Here is a 22,622-nt window from a genome sequence, read left to right as displayed (position 1 = left end):
GTCATATATCTTATTCTTACTTAAATGTGTGGAAGAGGATCCATTTTCCTTCCGAGGTACTTTGCAAGTTCAGGTGTCTTAATCGAGTTCATGAAATTTGGTTCACGTTATGAACTTGATTATTTGCAAGACGTGCTCATTTTAAATGCTTAATTGACCATATAACGTTCAGTTTCTGAACTAAGCGACACTAACCAACAGAGAGTGCCACCGAAGATTTCTCGGTCCAGAAAAAAGAACGATACCAATCAGTAGTTTGGAACAATAGACAGAGAGAGCCAAAAGGCTGCTATTTGAAGTTCAGCACATCAAAAGCAGCTAATTACAGTTTAAAGTAAGAATATACATCATGTATAGTGAGGTTATATAATGTGTTGTTGCATGTTTTGCAGCTTGTTCAAGAAGAACCAAACACATCTTACGACTGGTCTCTCCTTGAAAACCTGCAGATGAGCATGTATCTGAAACTGTTGTTTTCCTGAGTAGTCATTCCCTTCGGGAAGAAACATCTTTTAATGTCTTCATGTGAAGTAATTGTGTCAATTAGAGGCCTGCCACCTTTTGGCTTTGACCTGTGATTTCTTCTGTTCATATAGGGTTAACATGGCTTCTCATGGTAACCACAAACTAACCGGCAAAAGATGCTAGAATCCTAGTCAAATAAAGCTGCTTGTTGCTAAGTATACTTCTCTCTTCTTTGAAAATGAGAATTTCTTGTAGAAAGAGAACGTGACATTGTCACCATGTTCAACTAAGGATGTGAAGTACTGCCAATCCGAATAACCAGAATAAGCAAATCTCCTTATAAGAAAAGCCAGGTGCAAAAGCTGCAAGAAAAAAAGCGTCAATAGGATACTTGAAACCAAAACAAACAGCTAATGAGGGGCACAAATATACAACAGATTCCTACAATATTATATCACAAGGTCCGCACGGAAATGGTCATAACACGGTTGCCATGAAAGAGCTTCCTCCTTTTTCACTTTATTTCTCGCTACCTCTAAAACAGAATCTGTTGTAGCTAAAGAGATATCACTTGAGACATCTTAAAGTCACAAATTCCCTAATGGTTCTTAGCCATTCAAACAAATGATAGATGCTACCACTAGGTAAAAGCAAGTCAAAATGACAACAATGTATCATTGTGATTGCATGAATATAAAGATCAAGTAAAGAGGAGAAACTTACATGATGATGAAGATGAGATTGAGGAAGACATTAGTGGAGGAGATACGTCACCTCTTACATTCCTCGTGTTACCAGAGCCATATGATTCAGCAGATAAAGGAGAAGGACCAGGACTGGGAGCATATGGTGATGGGCTTGCTGCAATTCTGGAACTACTTGAACGTGGAACAGTATTTGTCACAGGAGAAGGTGGATCAGCCATGGGAGATGGAGAACTGCTAGGCTCTTTTTCACGAGTTGAGCTACAATGAAGCCTAGCATGTGATCGTAGGAACCTATGACAGTTGGGCAAGGGAGATGGAAATGGAGATGGAGATGGAGAAACAGCTGGTGATGGGGAAGGTGATGGCCACAAAGGTTCATTTGGAGAAGGAGCTGGAGTTGGAGCAGGAGGAAGAGTTGGTGGGGCAGAGTCTACAGTACGGTTTAGAAAGGAAGATAAACTTACTTGCTTCACTTTACCAAAAATAGAGTTATCAAGGCCAAGATTAGTTGCAGGAACAGATCCCATAATTATTTGAGCCAATTGTTGTAATCTCTGAGCCGGTATTCTCCCAGAGTCTGAATATACTGAAGCTTCGACAATAACTGGGGGATCTTTAGTAGAGCCAATTTTATTTGTTACCTGTAAAAATACATGCTGACAGAAAATAAAAGAAAAACAAGTCAGATATGACAATCGAATTCAGAAATGTACTATGGTAAACAGCATGAACGAAAAGAAGCAAGTAACATCTGCACCCACTTTTATATTTTCCAGACAAGGAAAAATGAAAAATAGGATGGGAAAAAGCAGCAAAATTGATATTCCTAGCACAAAAACATATCAACTTGCCCATAGGGAGTTAGATAACTTTGATAGCACATCAGTACAGGGTGGCAGAGAGTTGATATAGTTTGTTCCAAATATTTGGAAATGAATGGCCGAGGCTGGGATGCAAGCATGACTAACTAAATTTGTTTTCAATCTTATCATAGGATTCTCAAAATAATCCGCGCAAATGTTGCAGAAATTATATAATTATATCTCATGCAGTTTCATATATGACCAAATGTCAATAAAATATTAAGAAAGTATATATGCGTTTACCCCTTTTCTATCTCATTTTCAGTAATATTGAACTGCTTATGACAGCCTCAGCAAAGGAAAAACATTTCTAGAAACTCCTGACAACAGATCTATTGCACACATGTCACAAATTTCTGACAGGGAAATCTTATTAAAACCGGATACACCAAGATCTCTGACGTATATCCAGCATAGCTTTATTTTTTTGACAAACATTGATCTCTTTATTCACCATTTAAGAAAGAAACTTCAGACACACGTGTTGTGTATCATTATGTTCCTTTTAGCATCAAGTAGGAATTGCAATTCAGATACAACCCAATGAATAGCTAAAAGAAAAAGAAATGAGGAATATCACTTCTTTCTTCTGTAGTGATTCATCTATGCTTGTGTAGCGTATTTATAATGTGAAGAGGAAAATCGTCAAAAAGAAAAGAGAAAATAGAGGAGTATACGTCGAAATAGAATATCTTCTCTACTATTAAAACATCTGTGGATAACACACAGCAGAAAAAAAATACACAGTTTGTAAGCAAAAAGTAAAGAAACTCATTCTAAAAGATAAGGAAAAAACTATTGAAATGGAAATTTCCTTGAAAAGAAATATAAAAATCAAGAACAAGCATGTGCACCATGGACCAAATGAAAAATCAAGAAATAACACTACATATGTCATTTGATGTGTTTATTTCCCATAAAAATGAACCATAGAACATTTTGAGAATGAGAAAAAAGGTATCATAGAACTAATCTGTTGAGTTAACTAGTAACATAACAGTAAAGCAAGTGTTACGGTGATTCCTAAGCCATGAAAAAGGACTAAGCTAGACCTAAGAGAGGATGTATTAAGTAGACAAAGCATGGACAAACTGCTCGGCATAAATGTGTTTGTATTCTTGCCTTGGTTCCAAAAGGAGTCCTGTCTAAAGTATGCCCAAGTCTTAGCTTTCAGATGCCTCCAAAATCTAAGCCCATCCAGAAATATCAACTCGAAAAGAAAAAGAGATTTCATTTAAATTATGATATACCTCATCCTTCCTGAGACGCAAGTAAAAATTCAGTTGTTCCTTCAGCTCAATAAAATTTTCCCTTATTTCATCGGTAGAATTATGGAGAGTAAAATTGAAGAGGATATCGGGTAGGTTCAAAAAGGATAAGCGCCCGGGCATCATAGTGATTCCACCAGGACATTTCAAGACTTCAAATGAAGACGTCCGTCCAAATATCGAGGAAGTCAGTGTCAGATTGGTATCTCCAAGATATAGATCTAATAAAGCAGACTTCAATAGACTTAAGGACACTGGAGTAATAGAAGAATCAACTGGATCTGGAAGAAAACCAAATGTTACGTCAGTCTGGTTAGCCACACCTGCTCCATGCACGGATAGGATTGCAACCTGAAAATTCCCATTGTCAAGCTGACTTGCACTCTACCGAAACGAGACAGCATATATAAACAAGATTTTAATTTTGAGGAAGGTTGCAAACCTTTATGCCAGGGATAGCAATCTCTTCCAAAATATCATACTCCAGTCTTGCAATGTGGGGAACAATATCTGAAACTGGCTTCTCCAATCTGAAGTATGCTTGAGTAGTGGCTGAAAACAAAAGAACACAGCAACACTAAGAACTGATGATGGGTTAAAATACCAAAGGCGATAAATAAATGAATGGGAAATCAGTCTCCACAGCTAACAAGATCGGAAAGGTCACCAATTTTTAGAGATTATCCACATCAATCAGTCACATAACATGTAAAATTTAAATAGGACATTATCTTTCATCTGGTAAACTAATAGGAAAATACTGAGACTACAATCAACACAGATACAAGCAAGGTCAAGAGCATTTCCACTATCGACTAAAATTCCACCAGCCAATGGAAGCACAAAGGTAATCCAGTGTCTATTGACTATTTACAGTCCAAACTTTTGCAGAAAGGAATAAAATTGTGAAGCAGACCTTACAGCACCACACCCTGGCTATTATCAGAACAATCACGAGTAGCCCCCGGAAAACAAAAAAGAAAGATTAACTTTTACTTCTGTGCTGCCAAAAGAAAGAAATTAGGACTTCCATTTATAAAAGCAAGATAAGATAGGGATCCATCTATCTTGATCAGTATTTTCATCTCCTTTACCCTTTTTCATTGAAGGCATCCGGGCATAAAGCATCACCAAAATCCTAAGCAGCTAAGGAGAAAGTTCTTCGTTATATTTTTACTAGCAGAAGAACGTCGTCAAGAAAGATAATGTGCTTTTCTCATATTTTTTTGGTGAGTGTGAACAGTTCAACTATTTTGTACAAATATTGATAGGACGCAAACTGTATTCTGAATGTGGTGAGATGTGAATAACTTATACATTTGAACTGCCAGGCTCAAGAGCAAGAGACCAAGAGATTAAATGCGCCTGAGCCGTTGCAAGCATAATGCTTACAAGTACATACGATGATTAAGCCTAACAAGATTAGAACTCTGTGAAGCAGCAAACCATAAATACAACAATCCTGATAAACAAAAACAACAGAGCCTACATACATGTATAAATAAGCCTAATAAAACCAAAAACATAGTGCTACTCAATCGATCAGTCAACTACAGCTTAATCCAAAACTAATTCATCTAAAAACACTAATTGCACTACCCTAATTCATCTTAAAACCCTAATTGCACAGCAAACTAAAAAGAATTCTGAAATATTATGATGAAACCCTAAAAGTAGAAGGAAACTCACCGGCAAGTTTGATTGCCTGTTTGGCGTCAAATCCAGATGGTTTAGAACGATGTGGAAGGATCCAGAATAGGGCAGAGAGAAATAGGGCAATACTCAGTACCAAAACCACGAGACACTTGAAACTGAAGATTCTAGAAACACCCATCCAACATCTCCGACAGAAGAAGTTTCTAGAACCATCGATATTCTGCTGCTGCTGCAAAGGCAGTCTCTGTCCTTGCAATTTCCCCATGTCCAGAGCATCTGTAGAAAATCTGTCTCTTTCTCTTTTCTCCCTCCCTATGTAAGAATTTCACTACTTTCTTTCTCTCTCTAAGAATTTTCTCTGTCTAAAAGCTGGATTGACAACTGGGTCTACTCAAAGCCAAGTATGGGTTCAAGGTGAGCATACGCCTTTCTTTTGTTTATTTTGTTTCACATATTATTACTTTACTACTAATAATAGTAGAATGAATGGCATTACACTTCACTCCCACTAAGCTAAAAAGCTTTCAAGTGAATATTTTTTAATTGCATTAGAAAAACGAATGAATGATTGGGCAAAGCAAGCGTTGGGTAGAAGCAAAGGTGAAAGAGAAAGGAAGTATAAATAAAAGAGAAAAGGAGTGGATGGGTTTTTGAAAACAATATTAGCACAGTGGGATTAAAAGGTGAAAAAATAGTCCTCCCTATTTAAATTTAATTTTTTTTTTGGGTGTATATTAGCTGTGCTCTAAGTTTTTTTATACATTTTAAAAATAGGTATTAATACGTATTTTTTATTTATTTAAAATGTTAAATTTTCTACACCAAATTTAATTTTATCAAAATGACAAATAATGTGAATCTGAGATAGTATTGTCTTATGAACCCCTTATAATATTTCTGCTTAAGCAAAGATGATAGGTCCATGAGAATTATAGCCTATTTGGCCAATCTGAAAAAATTAACTTATTTTGAGAAGTATTTTTTTTAAAAGTGCTTTTCAAAAAATACTTTTGGAGAAAATCAGTTTGTGTTTGACTAATCAATTTGAAAAACACTTTTGAACAATAATTTGTGTTTGGCCAAGCTTTTCAAAAAGTGCTTTTATGTGTCAAATTACAAATAAGGACATGAAGAGATTTGCTTAATAATTAATATATAAGTAGATAAATAATTACAAAATTTTATTATTAAAGATAATAATTAAGTTTTTATTTTATTTAAGTAAAATATAAAAATAAAATTGAAAGGTACTTTATTCTTTCAAGATAATTTAAATATAACAAAAATCATCCAATAAATATGAAAGTTCATCCCAAAAGTCATTTTATATTACTTAATAGTTTAAACTAAGTAAGGTTATTTTGGTATATATAATATTTTACAAAGGGTAATTTTGGTAGGAAGAAAAGTCAAAATTGTTTTTTCTTCTACTTCTGGAGAGAAGCTATTTTTTTCTGCTTTTTCAAAACTGCTTCTGCTTCTAGCCAAAAACACTTTTTTCAAAAAAAAAAGCTTGGCCAAACACCTCAAATTGAGAAAATTTAAAAACACTTTTGACCTGCTGAGAAGCTTGGCCAAACATGCTATTAGTTTAGTGAATTTTGTTACCACTTACTAATATATGGGACAAATAACTTTATTAGTCAAAACTTAAATAAATAGAATTTTGAATTGTTTATTCCTTTTAATACGAGCAAAGTATATTCAGATAAAAATATCTATAGTTTGTTTCTCACATTTTTTCATTATGCTAGTGCTAGTATTGCTTCGCTTTCCTTTTTTTTTTTTTTTTTTTGGTGACAACTTTATCTTTTTGCATGTGCGCCTTTTATGATTGTTTATTGTTTTTCACTTCTTTGAGAGTTACTCAACATGTTGTGGTTGGGATTGAAAGTTTATTATTTGATTATTGACATGCAAAAAAGTTTGGCCATTTACATGCATACACTTGGAATTTGATGATTATTTCGTGTGTGATTTGTAACTAATTTCATGATGATATATTTTAGGGTAATGAAATTCAAATATAGGTATATGACAATCAAATTCTGATGGGACAATTATTATATCGCTTTGGTGACAATATATTTGATAACTTACGAGGTTAATATTTGAAAAGGTTATTTCTTTCACTTCAAGAAACTAATTTGTATTGCCTATACGACGTGCACATATGACATAATTTTATTTTTAAAAAACTTCAACTTTCAAGTCACTGACTCTAGAAAAAAAAGTATTTGGTATAATATTATACGTGTATAATGCAATTTTAGTTCTGAGACTACCTAATATTCTTTTATCGCAAATGTTATAACGAACTATATGCTACAAATTTCAGTTTTGCTAACTCTAACAATGGGGACAAAGTCCACTAACTGAATAAGTTACTTCGATCGCTAGCAATCTCGTGCACGGCAAAGAAAAAATGAAGTTAAGTTAAATATTTATATTTATAGTGTAAGAATTTTCTAGATAATTAATATAATTTAACTTAGTATAAAACTTATTAGTTATTATAACATAGGCGATTTTTTATTTATTTAAAAAAGGACATAGCTATTGATGACTAATTGGGCTATCAGGTCTAGAGTTATAGTTGGGTGACTCTCTTAGTATATTTTACAAAAGTTGTTAACTGATAGTAAAAAAGTAAGTATATAACATTAATAGTCGTGGTCTTAATTGTAGTATATTATTTGAAATAGTATTAGTATTAATTTCTTACACTAATAATGCAATATTTGGTTGATATATTTTTAGTTCTCGCATTAATTAATAGTCCCTTTATTAAATGACAACATTTGGTTCCAGTGGTGGATCTAGAGTGTTGTTACTGGGTTCTCGGAACCCAGTAACTTTTGCATAGACCCTGTATTTTTATTAAGAAATCCTCTAAATATTTATAAATATATAATTATGAATCCAATTATTATTGTATATTAATATGAAATTACGGTAGAAACACATAAACTTTAAATTCTCAATCCGCCTCTGTTTGGTTCATAGGGTTGCAAACGGGAACAAGCTAAGTTAGTTTTCGTGATTCCTAAGCACTTGAAATGATGTTAAATATTTAGGTAGTGTTTTTCATATTCAATGTTTTAACCAAAATGTAGAAAAATTAAGTTAGATTAGATAGGTATCGCATTCCACTCGAGGTCCAAAGGATATCTAACAGCTTCATTTAGGAATTAAATGAACTTCCTAATCTAAAATTTCAAGTTGATAGACTTATAGGAGTCATTTTAATTAAATGGTTCATTTTATTTTCTTATAAAACTAAAGCATGCCTTTGATGGAAAATTATAAGTTAGGCGACTTAGATTATCTATAATTAATGTTAGCTGGCCACACTAAAATAAATAATAAGTATATATGTTACCAAATCATGGCACGTATTTTAACCCCCTATGTTATTCCAAACTTAGTGGAGTATTATTTTTCAGAAAAAAGTGGTGTGTCACCTCTCTCACTCAAGGGCGGACATACGTTGGATGAAGCGGTGTCACGCGACACTCTTTCGTCGAATTTTTTTACTAAACATATATAATTATACATTGATATGTATTCTTGTCTGGCATGCTGATTAGGTTCCTGGTTTTGCTTTAAGAGGTCGTTGGCCTCTTCTAACTTAGGACTCCACAAAACGAAGAGCATGTTTGGTCAAGCTTCTTACAGGTCAAAAGTATTATTATTTTTTGCTCAAAAAAATACTTTTTGAAAAAGTTGTAATGTTTGGCTAGGATGAAAGAATGCATTTGAGCAGTAACAAAAGCAATTTTTCTGCTTTTGGGGAAAAACTACAAATTCTAGCTTCTTTCAAGAAACAGAAACAAAAAATAATTTGTCCAAGACAAAAATATCCTTGCAATAAATTTATATTTTTCAAATTATCCCTTGTTAATTTAAATGTTTTCTTTTTCTTTTTTTCTACTATGCCTTTCTTCTCTTTTTTTAATTATTATTTTATTCTCTTTCTCCTATTCCTCTCTGGAATATTCTCTCTATTATAAAGAGTTCTCTCTCTTTTTTATAGTGATTTATAAGAGTAGATTTTTAAATATATTGAATGATATATTTTGATGTATTTAAATCATCATTTAAATAATAAATAATGTCAGGTACACAATATTATTTCTTTGGAACTATATTTTATATTGACTAAAATTCTTAATTTATATTGTTACTTTATGTTTTATATTTTAGTTGAACCTTTATAATAAATATTTAAATTCATATATCTTTAATTACAAGCTGAATCTTTACTGTCCTTTTTTTTGTAATTTGATACTCAAAAGTAGGGGTGGGGATTAAAACCAAAAAACCCGAAAAACTGGACCAAATCGAACAAATTCGGTTCTTCGGTTTCGGTTCTTTGGTTTTCAGTATTAGGATATCGGTTCTTCGGTTCGGTCTCGATATTAGGATATCAGAATTTTGATATATCGAAATACAGAAGTTATAGTATGCACATTTAGTTGCCTAATTTAAATTTGAGTCCAACCCAAGTGTCATGTTTTTACCTGAATAACCTCTTAAGAAACTTATAGCCTAATTTACTTTTTATGTGCTTTGATTTAAAGACATATAAATGTTGCTTTAGCAGTGATCAGTGACAAAGTTTAATAGTTTAAGACTTATAACTGCTGCACTGATCGCTCACCACTCGCCAATATTTTGTATGTGCTTACCACTAAAGATACTTTAACAATAAGTCACCACTAAAGTGTGCTTGGTTTAAATCTTTATATTTGTTTAAGGATTAGAAAAATATAAAGATGTATTTTAGTATAAATATTATAATGTATAATGCAATTTTAGTTCTGAGACAACCTTTTATACTTTTATCGCAAATGTTATAACAAACTACTCATATGCTAAAGATTTCTGTTTTGCTTACTCTAACAATGGGAACAAAGTTCACTGAATTAGTTACTTCGATATCTCGTACACGGCCAAGACACCAAAATCCCCTCGGGGAGACTTAAATGTGAGGTTCAAAATGCAAAAGAAAAATGAAGTTAAGTTATTTATATTTATAGTGTAAAGATCTTTTATATGATTAATTTAATTTAACTTATTATAACATATTAGTTATTACCTGCATCAGGTTTCTACAACCTAGACGGTATAAAAAGAAAGAAACATAGCTATTAAGATGGCTAATTGGGCTGTTAGGTCTAGAGTCTAGTTGCGTGACTCTTTCAATATATTTTACAAAAGTTGTTAACTCACAAAAAAGTAAGTAACATTAAGAGTCGTGGTCTTAATAGTAGTATATTATTTGGAATAGTATTTGTATTAATTCTTACACCAATAATGCAATATTTGGTTGATATCTTTTTAGTTCTCGCATTAATAGCCCCTTTATTAAATGCCAACATTTGGTTCAGAGGGTTGTAAATGGGAACTAACTAGGTTAGTTTTCGTGATTCCTAAGCACTTGAAATGATGTTAAATGCTTAGGTAATATTATTTGTTTTTCATATTAAATGTTTTAACCAAAATGTAGAAAAATTAAGTTAGATTAGACAGGTATCGCATTCCACTCGAGGTCCAAAGGATATCTAACAGCTTCCTTTAGGGATTAAATGAACTTTCCAAAATTTCAAGTTGATAGACTTATAGGAGTCATTTTAATTAAACGGTTCATTTTATTTTCTGATAAAACTAAAGCATGCCTTTGATAGAAAATTCTAAGTTAGGCGACTTAGAACATCTAGAATAAATGTTAGCTAGCCACACTAAAATAAATAAGAAGTATATGTCTTACCAAATCATGGCTCATATTTTAATCCCTTTTGTTATTCCAAACTTTAATGGAGTACAATTTTTCGAAAATAAAGTGGTGTGTCACCTCTCTCTCTCACACACATGTTAGGTGTACAAAATTATCCTTAGTTTTTGTTAAGCGAGACAAATGTGAAAATTCTGATGGTTAATTGGTCCTTCGCGAGTATTATTCCTCAGAAATTAGAGGATTTAATAATTAAGAAATGTTGCTTAGAACTGTAACACTTTTTTTCCTTAAAATGGTTTAGGACCTATGGTTGTTTGTAAAAATTGTATGCTGAGTAAAAAACAATATGGACTGTTTTGGTTAGGTGACATTAACTAACAAGGTATGTTCGGTCAAGCAAGGTTCCATCTCATATCTATGTAAGGAGTAAAATATGTTCATATTTAATGATCGTATGAGAAAGTGATATGTGGAACCAAAAACAGAAGATAGTTAAATCCGAAGGCAATGATCTCGCTTGTCATCGGAGAGAGTGATACTTGTAACGACAAAATTAATGCCGTCATCCGGTAGCATTCAATGAAGAATATTCTACAGCATTAAGTGTATGATCCGTTACAGAGAATATGACATTCACTGCCCACCGTTACACATCCTTCAATGGCCCTCATAATTGTCATTAAAGAGAAGCTTAATCCTAGAGCCTTGTTCCCTAGGTACAACTATAAATAGTGAGCTCTATTAAAATTGTAAAAAAAAAAATCTAATAAGCATACACTATATTCTATCAAAAGCTCAATAACATTTTACTTTCTTGCTTATTTGTATTGTTCTTATCGCTCCAGGTAGCTCTGCGCCCGAAACTAAGATATTTGCCGGCTATTTCAATTTTAAGTCTAAGTCTTATATTTCTGCTTAATTCATCAATTACTTTTGGATCAAATTAATTCACTTGTCTATAAACCATGTATAAATTCAACTGTACCATTTTACGGATAAACAGTTTGACGCCCACCGTGGGGCATAGACAGTCGTGTAATTGAATTGATCCGTACATCTGTTACTAACTTGTGTGATTCTTTGTTCTTAGCAAAAATCATTAAAAATGACAGATAATGGTGTTAACAATACACACAACGTTGAGGCCCAAGGAAATCAGCATTAGCACGAGGATTCAATCAGTGACACCCGCAACGAGGGGAACGAGGCCATGCCGGTCCGCGACGGCCGATATCCGCGACATTTTTGGGAGGAAGTTCCTGATAATGCTGAAGAAGAGCACGTCGTCGAAGCAGTCAGGGTCTTGCAGGAGCAACATGAGGCCATAATAGGCCATCTCATACTGCAGGATAAGGTCATGAAGGAATTGAAGCGTGCGTTGTCAGTGCTTCCAACAACGCGGATGGGTGAGGCTCAGTTCTTCCCGGTGTTCCCGTAAACCAAACGACGCAGAGGGTCGACAACAATACCCCGAGGGTGTAGGGTCGGCTCCGATGGGACCGGGGGAACAGATCTGATCACAACAACGAGAGCGTTCCCTTTAAAATCGAACTCATGCGATTTATGGGAGAAGTAAACGCCTGAATGTATCAAATTTCGGGCACACCACCAGTGCTGAAAGGGTCGGACTCAAAGAAGTACACACAATTATCATACAAACCAAGCACGGCACCAGAACTGATACCGAAGGGGTTTAAAATGCCAGATGTGCCGAAGTATGATGAGACTTCGGATCCTCAAGAGCATATCACCACCTATACAACGGCGGTGAAGGGAAACGATTTAGCTCCCCACGAGATTGAGTATGTTTTGCTGAAGAAATTCGGGGAGACTCTTACGAAGGGAGCCCTGACGTGGTATTCGCTTTTGCCCGAGCATTCCATAGACTCCTTTGATATGCTCGCAGATGCTTTCATAAAGGCTCATGTTGGGGCCAGAAAAGTACAGACCTGAAAGGCCGATATATTCAGGATTGCGCAAGGAGAGTCTGAGTTGCTGCGGGAGATCGTAACCAATTCTAGAAGGAAAGGATGCTGCTACCAGCTGTTCGGGACGAATGGGCGGCCGAAGCATTCACCAAAGGTCTGAAGCCGAGAAGTTCTGACGCTTCCTGGAAGTTGAAAAAATGTTTGCTCGAGTTCCAGGCAACAACTTGGGCGGATGTTCACAATTGGTACGAGTCGAAAATAAGGATTGAAGATGATCAACTCGGTTTTTCGGCGTCGGTTAAGGGTCGGGACCGGGAGAAGAATAAAGAGAAATTGAACGACAATTTCGATACAGATCGACGGTCTTTGAGGAGTCAGTTTTTGCCCTATGAATAGGCCAAAGGACGTGGCAGAGATTTCCGGTCGACGGATAGATTCGCTACCGATAGTAGAACTGATCGCGGCCGAAATAACAGGTCGTTGCAGAACAATGAAACGTCAGATTCTTCCTGCCCCCAGACTTTCCAAATACAACTTCAATGTCAGCGTAATAGAGTTGGTCTCGACTATGAGGAACATTAAAGAAGCACGGTTTCCCGAAGCCAATGAGATCTGATCCCGGCCAGAGGGATCCTAATTTTTGGTGTGAATACCATGGGACAAACAGTCACCAGACTGAGGACTGCCGGTATCTGCACGAAGAGGTGGCGACATTGCTGAAAAACGGCCATCTCAGGAAATGTTTATGCGACCGGGCTAAAAACAACTACGTTCGCAATCGTGATAATGCAGAGCCTTCAAAAGCAGGAGAAGATCCCCCATGCCTGATGATCAACATGATTTTCGGGGGGAACGAGATTAACGGGGTTACATTTTTGGCGGAAAAAAAGACGAAGGTATTAGTGTCCCACAATAAAAGACTCTGGAAAATTGCTGAAGATGACATTACTTTTACGGAGGAAGACATGGATGGACTGCTACTGCCGTATAACGATGCCCTAGTAATCTCTTTAAATGTCTTAGATTTAAAAATTAAACGTGTTCTGGTGGATCCAGGAAGTTCGACCAATATTATCCTATGGAGAGTGTTGGAGCAAGCCAAGCTCACTGGAAATATCATTCCGGCCACAACACTCCTCGCCGTGTTCAATCTGGCAAGCGTGATAACCGGGGGAGAGATCTTGCTACCCACGAATGGCGAGGGGGTGATGAAGATGACCCTTTTCGAGGTAGTAGACGACGATATAAGTTACAACATCATCCTGGGGAGACCATGGTTGCACGAAATGAAGGTTGTGCCATTAACATATCATCAGTTGCTGAAATTTCTAACTCCCGAGGGAGTTAAACAAATAAGAGGTGACCAACCGGCAGCAAGAGAGATGAATGCAATCTTAGTCTCCAGTAGCAAAGGGAAGGAGCATGCGACATAGCAATTACATAAGCCGACGCTTGTTCCCGAGCTGAGAAAAGTCAACCAGGGGGAAGGGGCATCAGAATCCTATCAAGTACCAAGGTATTTTCAGGTACCAGAAGAGACGAACGCAACAAAGTTCACAGCGAAAGAACTTGAGCAAGTAGCATTATTCGAAAAATTCTTGGAGAGGAAATTCCACTTGGGGACAGGACTGCACCCCAAACTCAGGTCTATATTTATTGAATTTCTTTAATTTAATGTCGATTATTTTGCATGGTCGCATGCGGATATGACAAGTATCCCGCCGGAAGTGGTCGTACACAAGCTAAGCTTGGATCCTAGCATTCCTCTGGTAAGACAGAAAAAACATCCTATTGCCGAGGCCAGAAATAAATTAGTCAAAGAAGAGGTAACTCGCCTTCTTGATATCGGTTCAATCCGAGAGGTAAAGTATCCCGACTGGCTAGCTAACACAGTAGTAGTTCCAAAGAAGAAGAATAAATTTTGTATGTGCGTAGACTATAAGGACTTAAATAAGGCGTGTCCGAAAGACTCGTTACCATTGGCAAATATTGATCAAATGATTGATGCAACGGCCAGGCATGAGTTAATGAGTTTTCTCTATGCTTACTCCAGATACAATCAAATCAAAATGGACCCGGAGGATCAGGAAAAACTTCGTTCATCATGAATTTCGGCACATATTGTTACAACGTGATTCCCTTCAAGCTAAAGAACGTCGGAGCTACTTACCAATGGCTCGTGAACAAGATGTTTGAAAAGAAAATAGGGAAACCCGTGGAAGTTCACATAGATGTTATGCCTGTTAAGTCTTTGAATGCAGGTGATCATCTCAAACACTTGCAAGAAATTTTTGACATCTTAAGGAAGCACAACATGAAGCTTAACCCCGAGAAGTGTGTGTTCGGGGTCAGCTCCGGTAAGAACCTGGGATTGTTAGTGTCACAAAGGGGGATCGAGGTTAACCCCGATAAAATCAAGGCCATCAAAGACATCCTAGACCTTCTATCAAGCGTAAAAGAGGGTTAGAGGCAAACAAGGAGATCAGTCGCTTTGAGCAGATTCATTTCCCGGTCTTCAAAGAAATGCCATCATTTTTTCTCGCTGCTAAAAAAGAATGGACCCTGGAATGTCAACAGGCTTTGAGGGATTTGAAAAGGTATTTGTCAAGTCCTCCGTTATTATCGAAATCGGAAGAAGGCGAAAAATTGTTAGTCTACTTAGTAGTCTCGGAGGTTGTGGTAAGTGCTGTTTTAGTCTGTGAGGATGAAGGTACGCAATCTCCTACCTATTATGTTAGTAAAATTTTAACGGGAGCAGAAACTCGCTACCCACATCTGGAAAAATTGGCTTTAGCCCTTGTAGTCACCGCTCAAAAACTAAGGCCTTATTTTCAATATCATCTGATAGCTGTGGTGACCACCTTTCCCCTGCAGAATATCCTTCATAAACCCAAACTTTCGGGTAGTCTATCCAAGTGGGACGTCGAAATGAGTGAATTTGACATAGAATATAAACCTAGGACTGCGATTAAGTCACAAGTTTTGGCCGACTTTGTGGCCGATTTCAGTCTGGGACTATTACCTTTGGCAACCAAAGAAGCAGTGATGGTATGAGAATCGACATCAGGAGTTTGGACCCTATTCACAGACAGAGCTTCCAACGTAAAAGAGCTCGGGCTCGGCATAGTACTAACCACACCTTCGGGGGAAACCCTAAGGCAAGCCATAAGAACAATCCCGCTGACTAACAATGAGGTGGAGTATGAAGATTTGATTGCAGGGCTCGAATTGGCCCGAGGACTGGACTTCGAGGTCATAGAAATCAATTGTGATTCCCAGTTGGTGGTAAATCAGGTCTATGGGATCTCCGAAGCCAAGGAGGAATGCATGCAACAATACGTAATGAAGGTTCAGGCTCTGCTCACTCGGTTCCAGGTCAATCACGCATATCCCGAGGGAAGAAAATGCAGAAGCAGATGCATTAGCGAACCTTGGCTCATCCACAAAAATGAAAGGATCGGACTCCGATACGGTCGTACTGCTTATGCACTTGGTTCTAGACGCGGATTGCTAGTACGAGGTAAACGCGACTAATTTGGTCTGGGAGTAGAGGAACGAAATTATTGACTATCTCAAACACGGAAAACTGTCTGAGGATCCTAAGGCATCTCGGGCGCTACAAACTAAGACCGCACAATATAGTTTCAAAGGAGGTCAATTATATAGAAAATCTTTCCAAGGCCCGTTGTCCCGATGTTTGGGAGCCTCCGAAGCTAACTATGTTATGCGAGAAGTCCACGAAGGGATCTGCGGGAACCACTCGGGCGTAGATTCCTTAATACCAAATTTAATAAGGACAGAATACTATTGGCCCTCGATGGAACAAGACACCAAAGCTTATGTTCAAAAATGTGATAAATGTCAACGCTATGCACCATTGGTACATCAGCCGGCAGAGCCACTCCTCAGTTTTGTCACCATGGTCGTTCATGAAGTGGGGAATGGATATCGTTGGACCACTACCACCGACTCCCGGTAAGGTAAGATTTTTTTTGATTTTAACTGACTATTTTTCTAAGTAGGTTGAAGCAGGTCCTTATCAGAAGATAAACGAACGTGAAGTGGTAGATTTCATGTGGGAGAACATAATTTGCAGATTTGGGATACCAAAAGAAATAGCCTGCGACAATGGGATGCAATTTATAGGCGCAAAAATCACAAAATTCCTTAAAGATTTAAAAATCAAGAGGATCACATCATCACCTTATCACACGAGCGCAAATGGCCAAGTAGAATCAACGAACAAAGTGATCATACAAAATCTCAAAAAGAGATTAGAAGTAGCTAAAGGAAAATGGCTCAAAGAGCTTTCAGGCGTACTATGGGCATACCGAACAACATCCAATTTAAATTCTCTTATGTACGGGGAAAAAGCCCTAATCCCGGTGAAAGTAGGTGAACCTACCATGAGGTATTTTCGGTCAAATGAAGAAGCAAACAGTGAAGCAATATTAGTCAATTTGGAGCCGCTCGATGAACGCAGGGACTTGGCGCATATAAGAATGGCATCTCAAAAGCAGCGAATAGTGAGATATTATAATCGAAGAGCCAACCTCCATTATTTCAAAGTAGGAGACTTGGTTTTAAGGAAAGTAACTCAGAACACCCGTAAACTCATTGCGGGAAAGCTAGGTCCAACATGGGAAGGTCCTTACCGGATTTCTGATGTCACCGAAAAAGGGTCATACGAGTTAGAGAATCAAGATGGAGAAAAGTTGCTAAAAAACTAAAACGTGGCACACCTCAAGAGATACTATTGCTGATGAACATCACATGTACTGAAAGTATGTGCTGCACTCTTTTTTCCTTCGTCTGATTTTTGTCCCAATTGGGTTTTTTTGGCAAGGTTTTTAACGAGGCAGCAACAGAAAGCATACTACGAATGAAGTTTTAACAGCACAATAAGACCTTTTAATGATAAGACACACAAGCAACGAACCACTACAGAGCACTTAGATAGTATTTTGCTCGATAGCAAAGTTCCTACCGGGAAGTTGAGTTTGCTGTCGAACAGAGATTACCCGACCGTTCACAAATGCAAGCCACTGGGGGATTGTTGGATAATCTTTGGCTCGATAGCATAAATTCCTAAGGGTAAGTGAGGTTTGTTACCGAACTGAAGATTATCTAGTAATTCACTAGTGGAATCCTCGAAGGTATAAAACTCCTAGTGTTCTAATTCGCATTCTTCGCATTTGAACACTGGGGAATGATATGAGGATATGGAAGCAACGACTGCCACTTCAACCGAAATACAAAACCCGGAAACATAATTGTATCATCAGGACCGGGTACTGCACAGCCATCCCTATAGAAATAAGTTGTACAAGTTAGCCACAAGAAATTGCAATTTCTTTTTAGCACAAAGAATGCTAATGTACTTTTGAAAATAGAAGGAATAAAGTAAAGTCCTTTTATTTCTATCTTGTTTCTTGTCTGAATGATGAATTGATTTTATCATTTAAAAGTTAAACAAGTACTTTAAATGCTAGTGCCGTAATAAATAGGAGACATCATCTTCAAGAGCACCGTAAACATAAGAGGGCCCTCTCTTATGAAAACCCTCACGTTAAAGAGTTGATTTCGGAAGAACTTATGCCCGGAATCCAAATGCTTTCGGGGGAAAATATACCCAAAGCCTTGCATGATCAGACGCAAACCGTAAAACTTGCGCAAGCACTTAAACGAAAAAAGACGCAAAGAGCAAACTTGCGGAAATGTTTAAACTAAAGTACGCAGAAAGGGAAACGATACGATACTTGAACGAAAAGGTGTTTTTATTTACTATGAATGTGCCAAACGACACCAGTACAAAAATTTGACAAAATGAAATCAAAAACTAAGCTGCTGTATCTCCCAAACCCGGAAGAAGGGAAGCATCCGCACCCCGAGGAAAAGTGGGTAGTGATGAGCGCAAAACACACACTTAAATTGTGCTCGCTAGTCAAAGATAGTATAGTATAATATTGTGTCCAAAGGGATTAGATTTAAACAATATTATTGTAGTTTATAGCACGATTGCTATTCAGGAGGATCAACAGTTGAGGTTTATATAATTAATAATCTAAAATCTACAGCTATTGACTAATGGCAATCTCAACAAAGGTAAGTAAGGGAGTTATCAATGGGAGAAAATATGGGTTGATAGGATAGATGCAAGATAATTGTTCGGGATCTAACTCTAGATAATTCACTTCTAATATTCAAGTGAGTCTCTTGAATTCACTTAATTATCAGTACAATTGTTTAGTAGAAACTCCTATCTCGATTAAGTTTCAACCTCACAATATGAACTAATTTAGGCTCGGTGAAGATATGCAAGAATTCGTAATGGATTGGTATTTAGGAGAACCTCTTTCGATTATCCTCCTAACTAGGTTTAATCAAGGATTCAACTAGTCTCTTTTGATTACTTAGAAGAATCTATGAACTCAACCAACAATATAGTGCAAATATATCACAAGTTGTGCCTCTTTCAATTACAAGAACAAGTGAACATAGATGCAATAATTAAATCTTTCAGAAATGATTCAAATACATAAAAATAGAGTTATAATCCACAAACAACCATTAATACACCAAATCTATTTAAACCCAAAAGGTTCTACTCCATAGATATGGAGGAGTTCTTCACAAATGAAACAAAAATAGAGGAAAATATAAATACAATCCAAACTCGGATTTGAGTGAGGAAGGATGGATGAAATCCTTGTGCTCTTGCTTCTCTTTCTTCTTCTAAGCTTTCCTAGGTTTAATATATGTCAAAATGGTATTTTGGGGTATTTAATCCGCCCCCAAAGCAAATCCCAGATGAAACTACCCTTTCTTAGCGAAATAGGATTTTTCCCAGACAGGACATGCGCGACCGCGAACCTGGTCGCGCACTTTGCACATCATTCTGCCCCAAGTGCTCGCCCAATGCACGACCGTGCACTTGGTCGCGCACCTGGGTTGTATAAGTTGGGAATTTAGGAAGTATAAAATATGAAAGTTGTTTCCCTTTTAAATAGTTTTCCAACTATATATTGTGGAGCCCAAACAGAGTTCCGAGCGAAAAGTTATGTGCATTTTACTGGACACTGCGCAGTATGCCTGCTCGATTTTTCATTTCGTTCCACTATCATCCGTTGATCCCCGAACTCGATCCCGACTTAATCATTTGGATTTTACTCAGATTTCAAAGCTCCAAAAATAGCATGAATTCATACCACAACATCTACATAGCTCAGAATCACTTCTACAAGGCATAAAACACATAATAAGTGCAAAACACGCCTAAATAAAGCTCAACATAAGTAAAGTGCAGTGAATTAGAGTGCAATAAGCGACCAAAACACGGGATTATAACCTACCATCAACACCCCACACTTAAACCATTGCTCGTCCTCAAGAAATTAAACTACACTTCACAAAGACATAACCTTTTTAAACAACTCTCCTAACTCATCACACCAAGAATATTAGAAAAGATTATGCACAAGACCGTAACATCCTCGCCTCAAGAGTTAACTCAGCAACACCACGTATTTTTCACAACCTGCTCACTTACTTTAACACAGAGGTCAATGACATTACCATTCCTTCATGAATCAAGTGCCTTACACAAGAATAGAGAGTAGTTCCACAAACAATAAAGTTTAAGAACAATTAGGAACCCAAGATAGGAAGAATTCGCTCATTCTCAGAACAACATTTATCTGCAACAAAAAAATGTACCATAAGCTTGACCGTAGTGTACTACTCTACTAATTGAGCTTATTCAGTCAAGGATCAAGTAGGACTTTAATTGGTTGTAATGTAGGTTGCGGGATGGGTAGGATACATTTGGATATATTGACTACACCTCCCTAAGCACTTTAATACATACAATTGACCATTCAAAATCCCACACTTATGTCAAACCATAACCTCACCTTTACATCAATATACATTAACTCCCTACTTCTTTAAGCATAATTATATCAAGTAACCATTATCAAGGAATATTTTTCACAATCATACACTTATTTTTTTTTCTTTTTCAATTCAAGTGGCTCTTTCGTTTTCAAGAATGTGCACCTTTCTCCTTAGTTCAATAGTTCCACTCAAAAGCCAAACCAACCACCCCACACTTCAACCTTTACAAAGTTCATACAATTTCAAGTGCTCACGAGAGGTAAATGGTTCAAATAGATGGTCAATTCAAACAAATGGGTAAGGCTTGTAATGTGGTTGCTAAAGAAATAAGATTTTAGGCTCAGAGGGGGTCTAAGATACATAATAATTTTGTGGGTAAACACATATATCTGGCTCAACAAAGAAATGCCTAAATCACTTCTAAGACAGAACAAAACTACTATTTCGCTTTGCAAATATACTGGGGTAAGTTATAGACATCAAATGCAATGCACAGAATAACACAAAACCTCACACACACATGGCACATAACTCACTCAGGATCGGGCTCATCAAGACACTCTAGTCAAAGCAGTTAAGGTTAAGATCATATAATTTAAGGTGCTTATAAAAGAGTCAAAAAGCTGAGTCTAAGCGTCACAACTATAGCACTTATTATTCTCAAGGCATAATTAAGTCAAGAGATATTGCTTTCATTTAAAATCACAGCACAAGGTTTCCTACTTCTAAATAAAATTAAAACTAACTATACCTGGTTCAAACAAAACCCTTGAAAAAGAACCGCGATACAAAAAAAAATCAAGGGGGAATTATTATACTACCTAAAGAAAATAATATTTTTTTTCTTCGACTTTAAAAATTTCAATCAAAAGAAATGAAAACACACATAAGAAACAGAACACAAATAGTTATTTACATATTTAATGACATCCATCGTCGGGAAAAATCAAAATTTTCAATCAAATGAATTACAAAAACACACATAAACATTTATACATTCTATACATATATACATCTCTACCCCACACTTTAAATTGTGTCATGTACCTATAACATTCAAATAAAAATAAAGAGGTAAGGACAACTTCCCTGAACATCTAGTCGGGGTTTGAATCGAAGTTGGGCTCCATCCCTCGTGCCCGAACTAATGCACACATCCATGCAGACAACTTCTTCTCGGCCTTCCTTGGATACACCCCACACTTATCTTTTTCGCTCGCCGCAGTCTTCTCTTTCTTTCCCTGCACTTTCCACACAACACTAGCAACTAGCTTCTTCCTTTTTACCCCTGTTTCTACATCCATCTCAAAAATCACAGTCTCCTCGCCCACTCTAAGCATGAGTTTTCTCTCATGTATATCTAATATTGCTCTACCCATTTCTAGGAATGGTCTTCCTAGTATGAGGGGGACCTCATTGTTCTCTTCCATATTAAACACTATGAAATTTACAGGAAATACAAACTTATCTATCCGTACTAAGACATCTTCAACTATTCCCTTGAGTATTAAAGTCATTTGGTGTGATGACCCAACCAGTCTTTTTGAGAGTTATAGCCTATGTACCCTATTAACTGCTTCCCTCGTACCTATTTCTGCTATTGTGCCTTGCAGGGAGGTTTCGTTTTGGATTTTGGAGTGTTTTGGGACACTTGGTCCCTAAACGGACGTTTAAGCCTTAGGTTTTGGACCGTAGTCAGAACTGTGTGAAGACGACTCTAGAATGGAGTTTCTGTTAGCTTTATTAGGTAATTTTGGACTTAGGGGCGTTTCCGGATTGTATTTTAGAGATCTATATCTCATTTAGGCTTGAAATGGCGAAAGTCGAATTTTTGGAGATGTTGACCGGTAGTGGACTTTTTGATATCGAGGTCGGATTCTGATTCCAAAAGTTGGAATAGGTCCGTAATATTGAATATGACCTGTGTGCTAAATTTGGGGTCAATCGGATGTGGTTTGGTTGATTTCGGCATCAGTTGTAGAATTTGGAAGTTTCAAGTTCTTTAAGTTTGAATCGGAGGATGATTTGTGATTTTAGGATTGTTTGATGTGGTTTGAGGGCTCGACTAAGTTTTTATGGTGTTTTAGGATTTGTTGGTA

At 36.7% G+C, this 22,622-nt stretch overlaps 1 protein-coding gene across 1 annotated transcript; it reads right to left on the bottom strand.

Moving 5' to 3' along the window:
• Nucleotides 1–217: 217 nt before the first annotated feature.
• On the bottom strand, nt 218–5,447 carry LOC107780409 (uncharacterized). The gene is made up of 5 exons (XM_016600946.2): nt 4,993–5,447; nt 3,746–3,855; nt 3,286–3,654; nt 1,189–1,828; nt 218–827 (listed from the first exon to the last, which is right to left on the bottom strand). Exons 1-5 carry the CDS (start codon nt 5,222–5,224, stop codon nt 748–750), a joined length of 1,431 nt encoding a protein of 476 aa, XP_016456432.1. The 5' UTR covers nt 5,225–5,447; the 3' UTR covers nt 218–747.
• Between the last annotated feature and the right edge of the window lie 17,175 nt (nt 5,448–22,622).

The sequence above is a fragment of the Nicotiana tabacum genome, chromosome 19 (assembly GCF_000715075.1).
Source record: "Nicotiana tabacum cultivar K326 chromosome 19, ASM71507v2, whole genome shotgun sequence".
NCBI lineage: Eukaryota > Viridiplantae > Streptophyta > Magnoliopsida > Solanales > Solanaceae > Nicotiana > Nicotiana tabacum.
Note: the sequence above shows the minus strand (reverse complement) of the source record. Positions and strands in the feature narration are given on the sequence as shown.

What these genes read in the sequence shown, in the direction of transcription:
- LOC107780409 (XM_016600946.2), bottom strand. Translation starts at nt 5,224, where the DNA reads ATGGGGAAATTGCAAGGACAGAGACTGCCTTTGCAGCAGCAGCAGAAT. An exon ending in ACAGGCAATCAAACTTGCCG is followed by an intron (nt 3,856 to 4,992) that starts GTGAGTTTCCTT and finishes TTTTGTTTTCAG; the next exon opens with CCACTACTCAAGCATACTTC. An exon ending in AATCTCATCTTCATCATCAT is followed by an intron (nt 828 to 1,188) that starts GTAAGTTTCTCC and finishes TTTTTCTTGCAG; the next exon opens with CTTTTGCACCTGGCTTTTCT.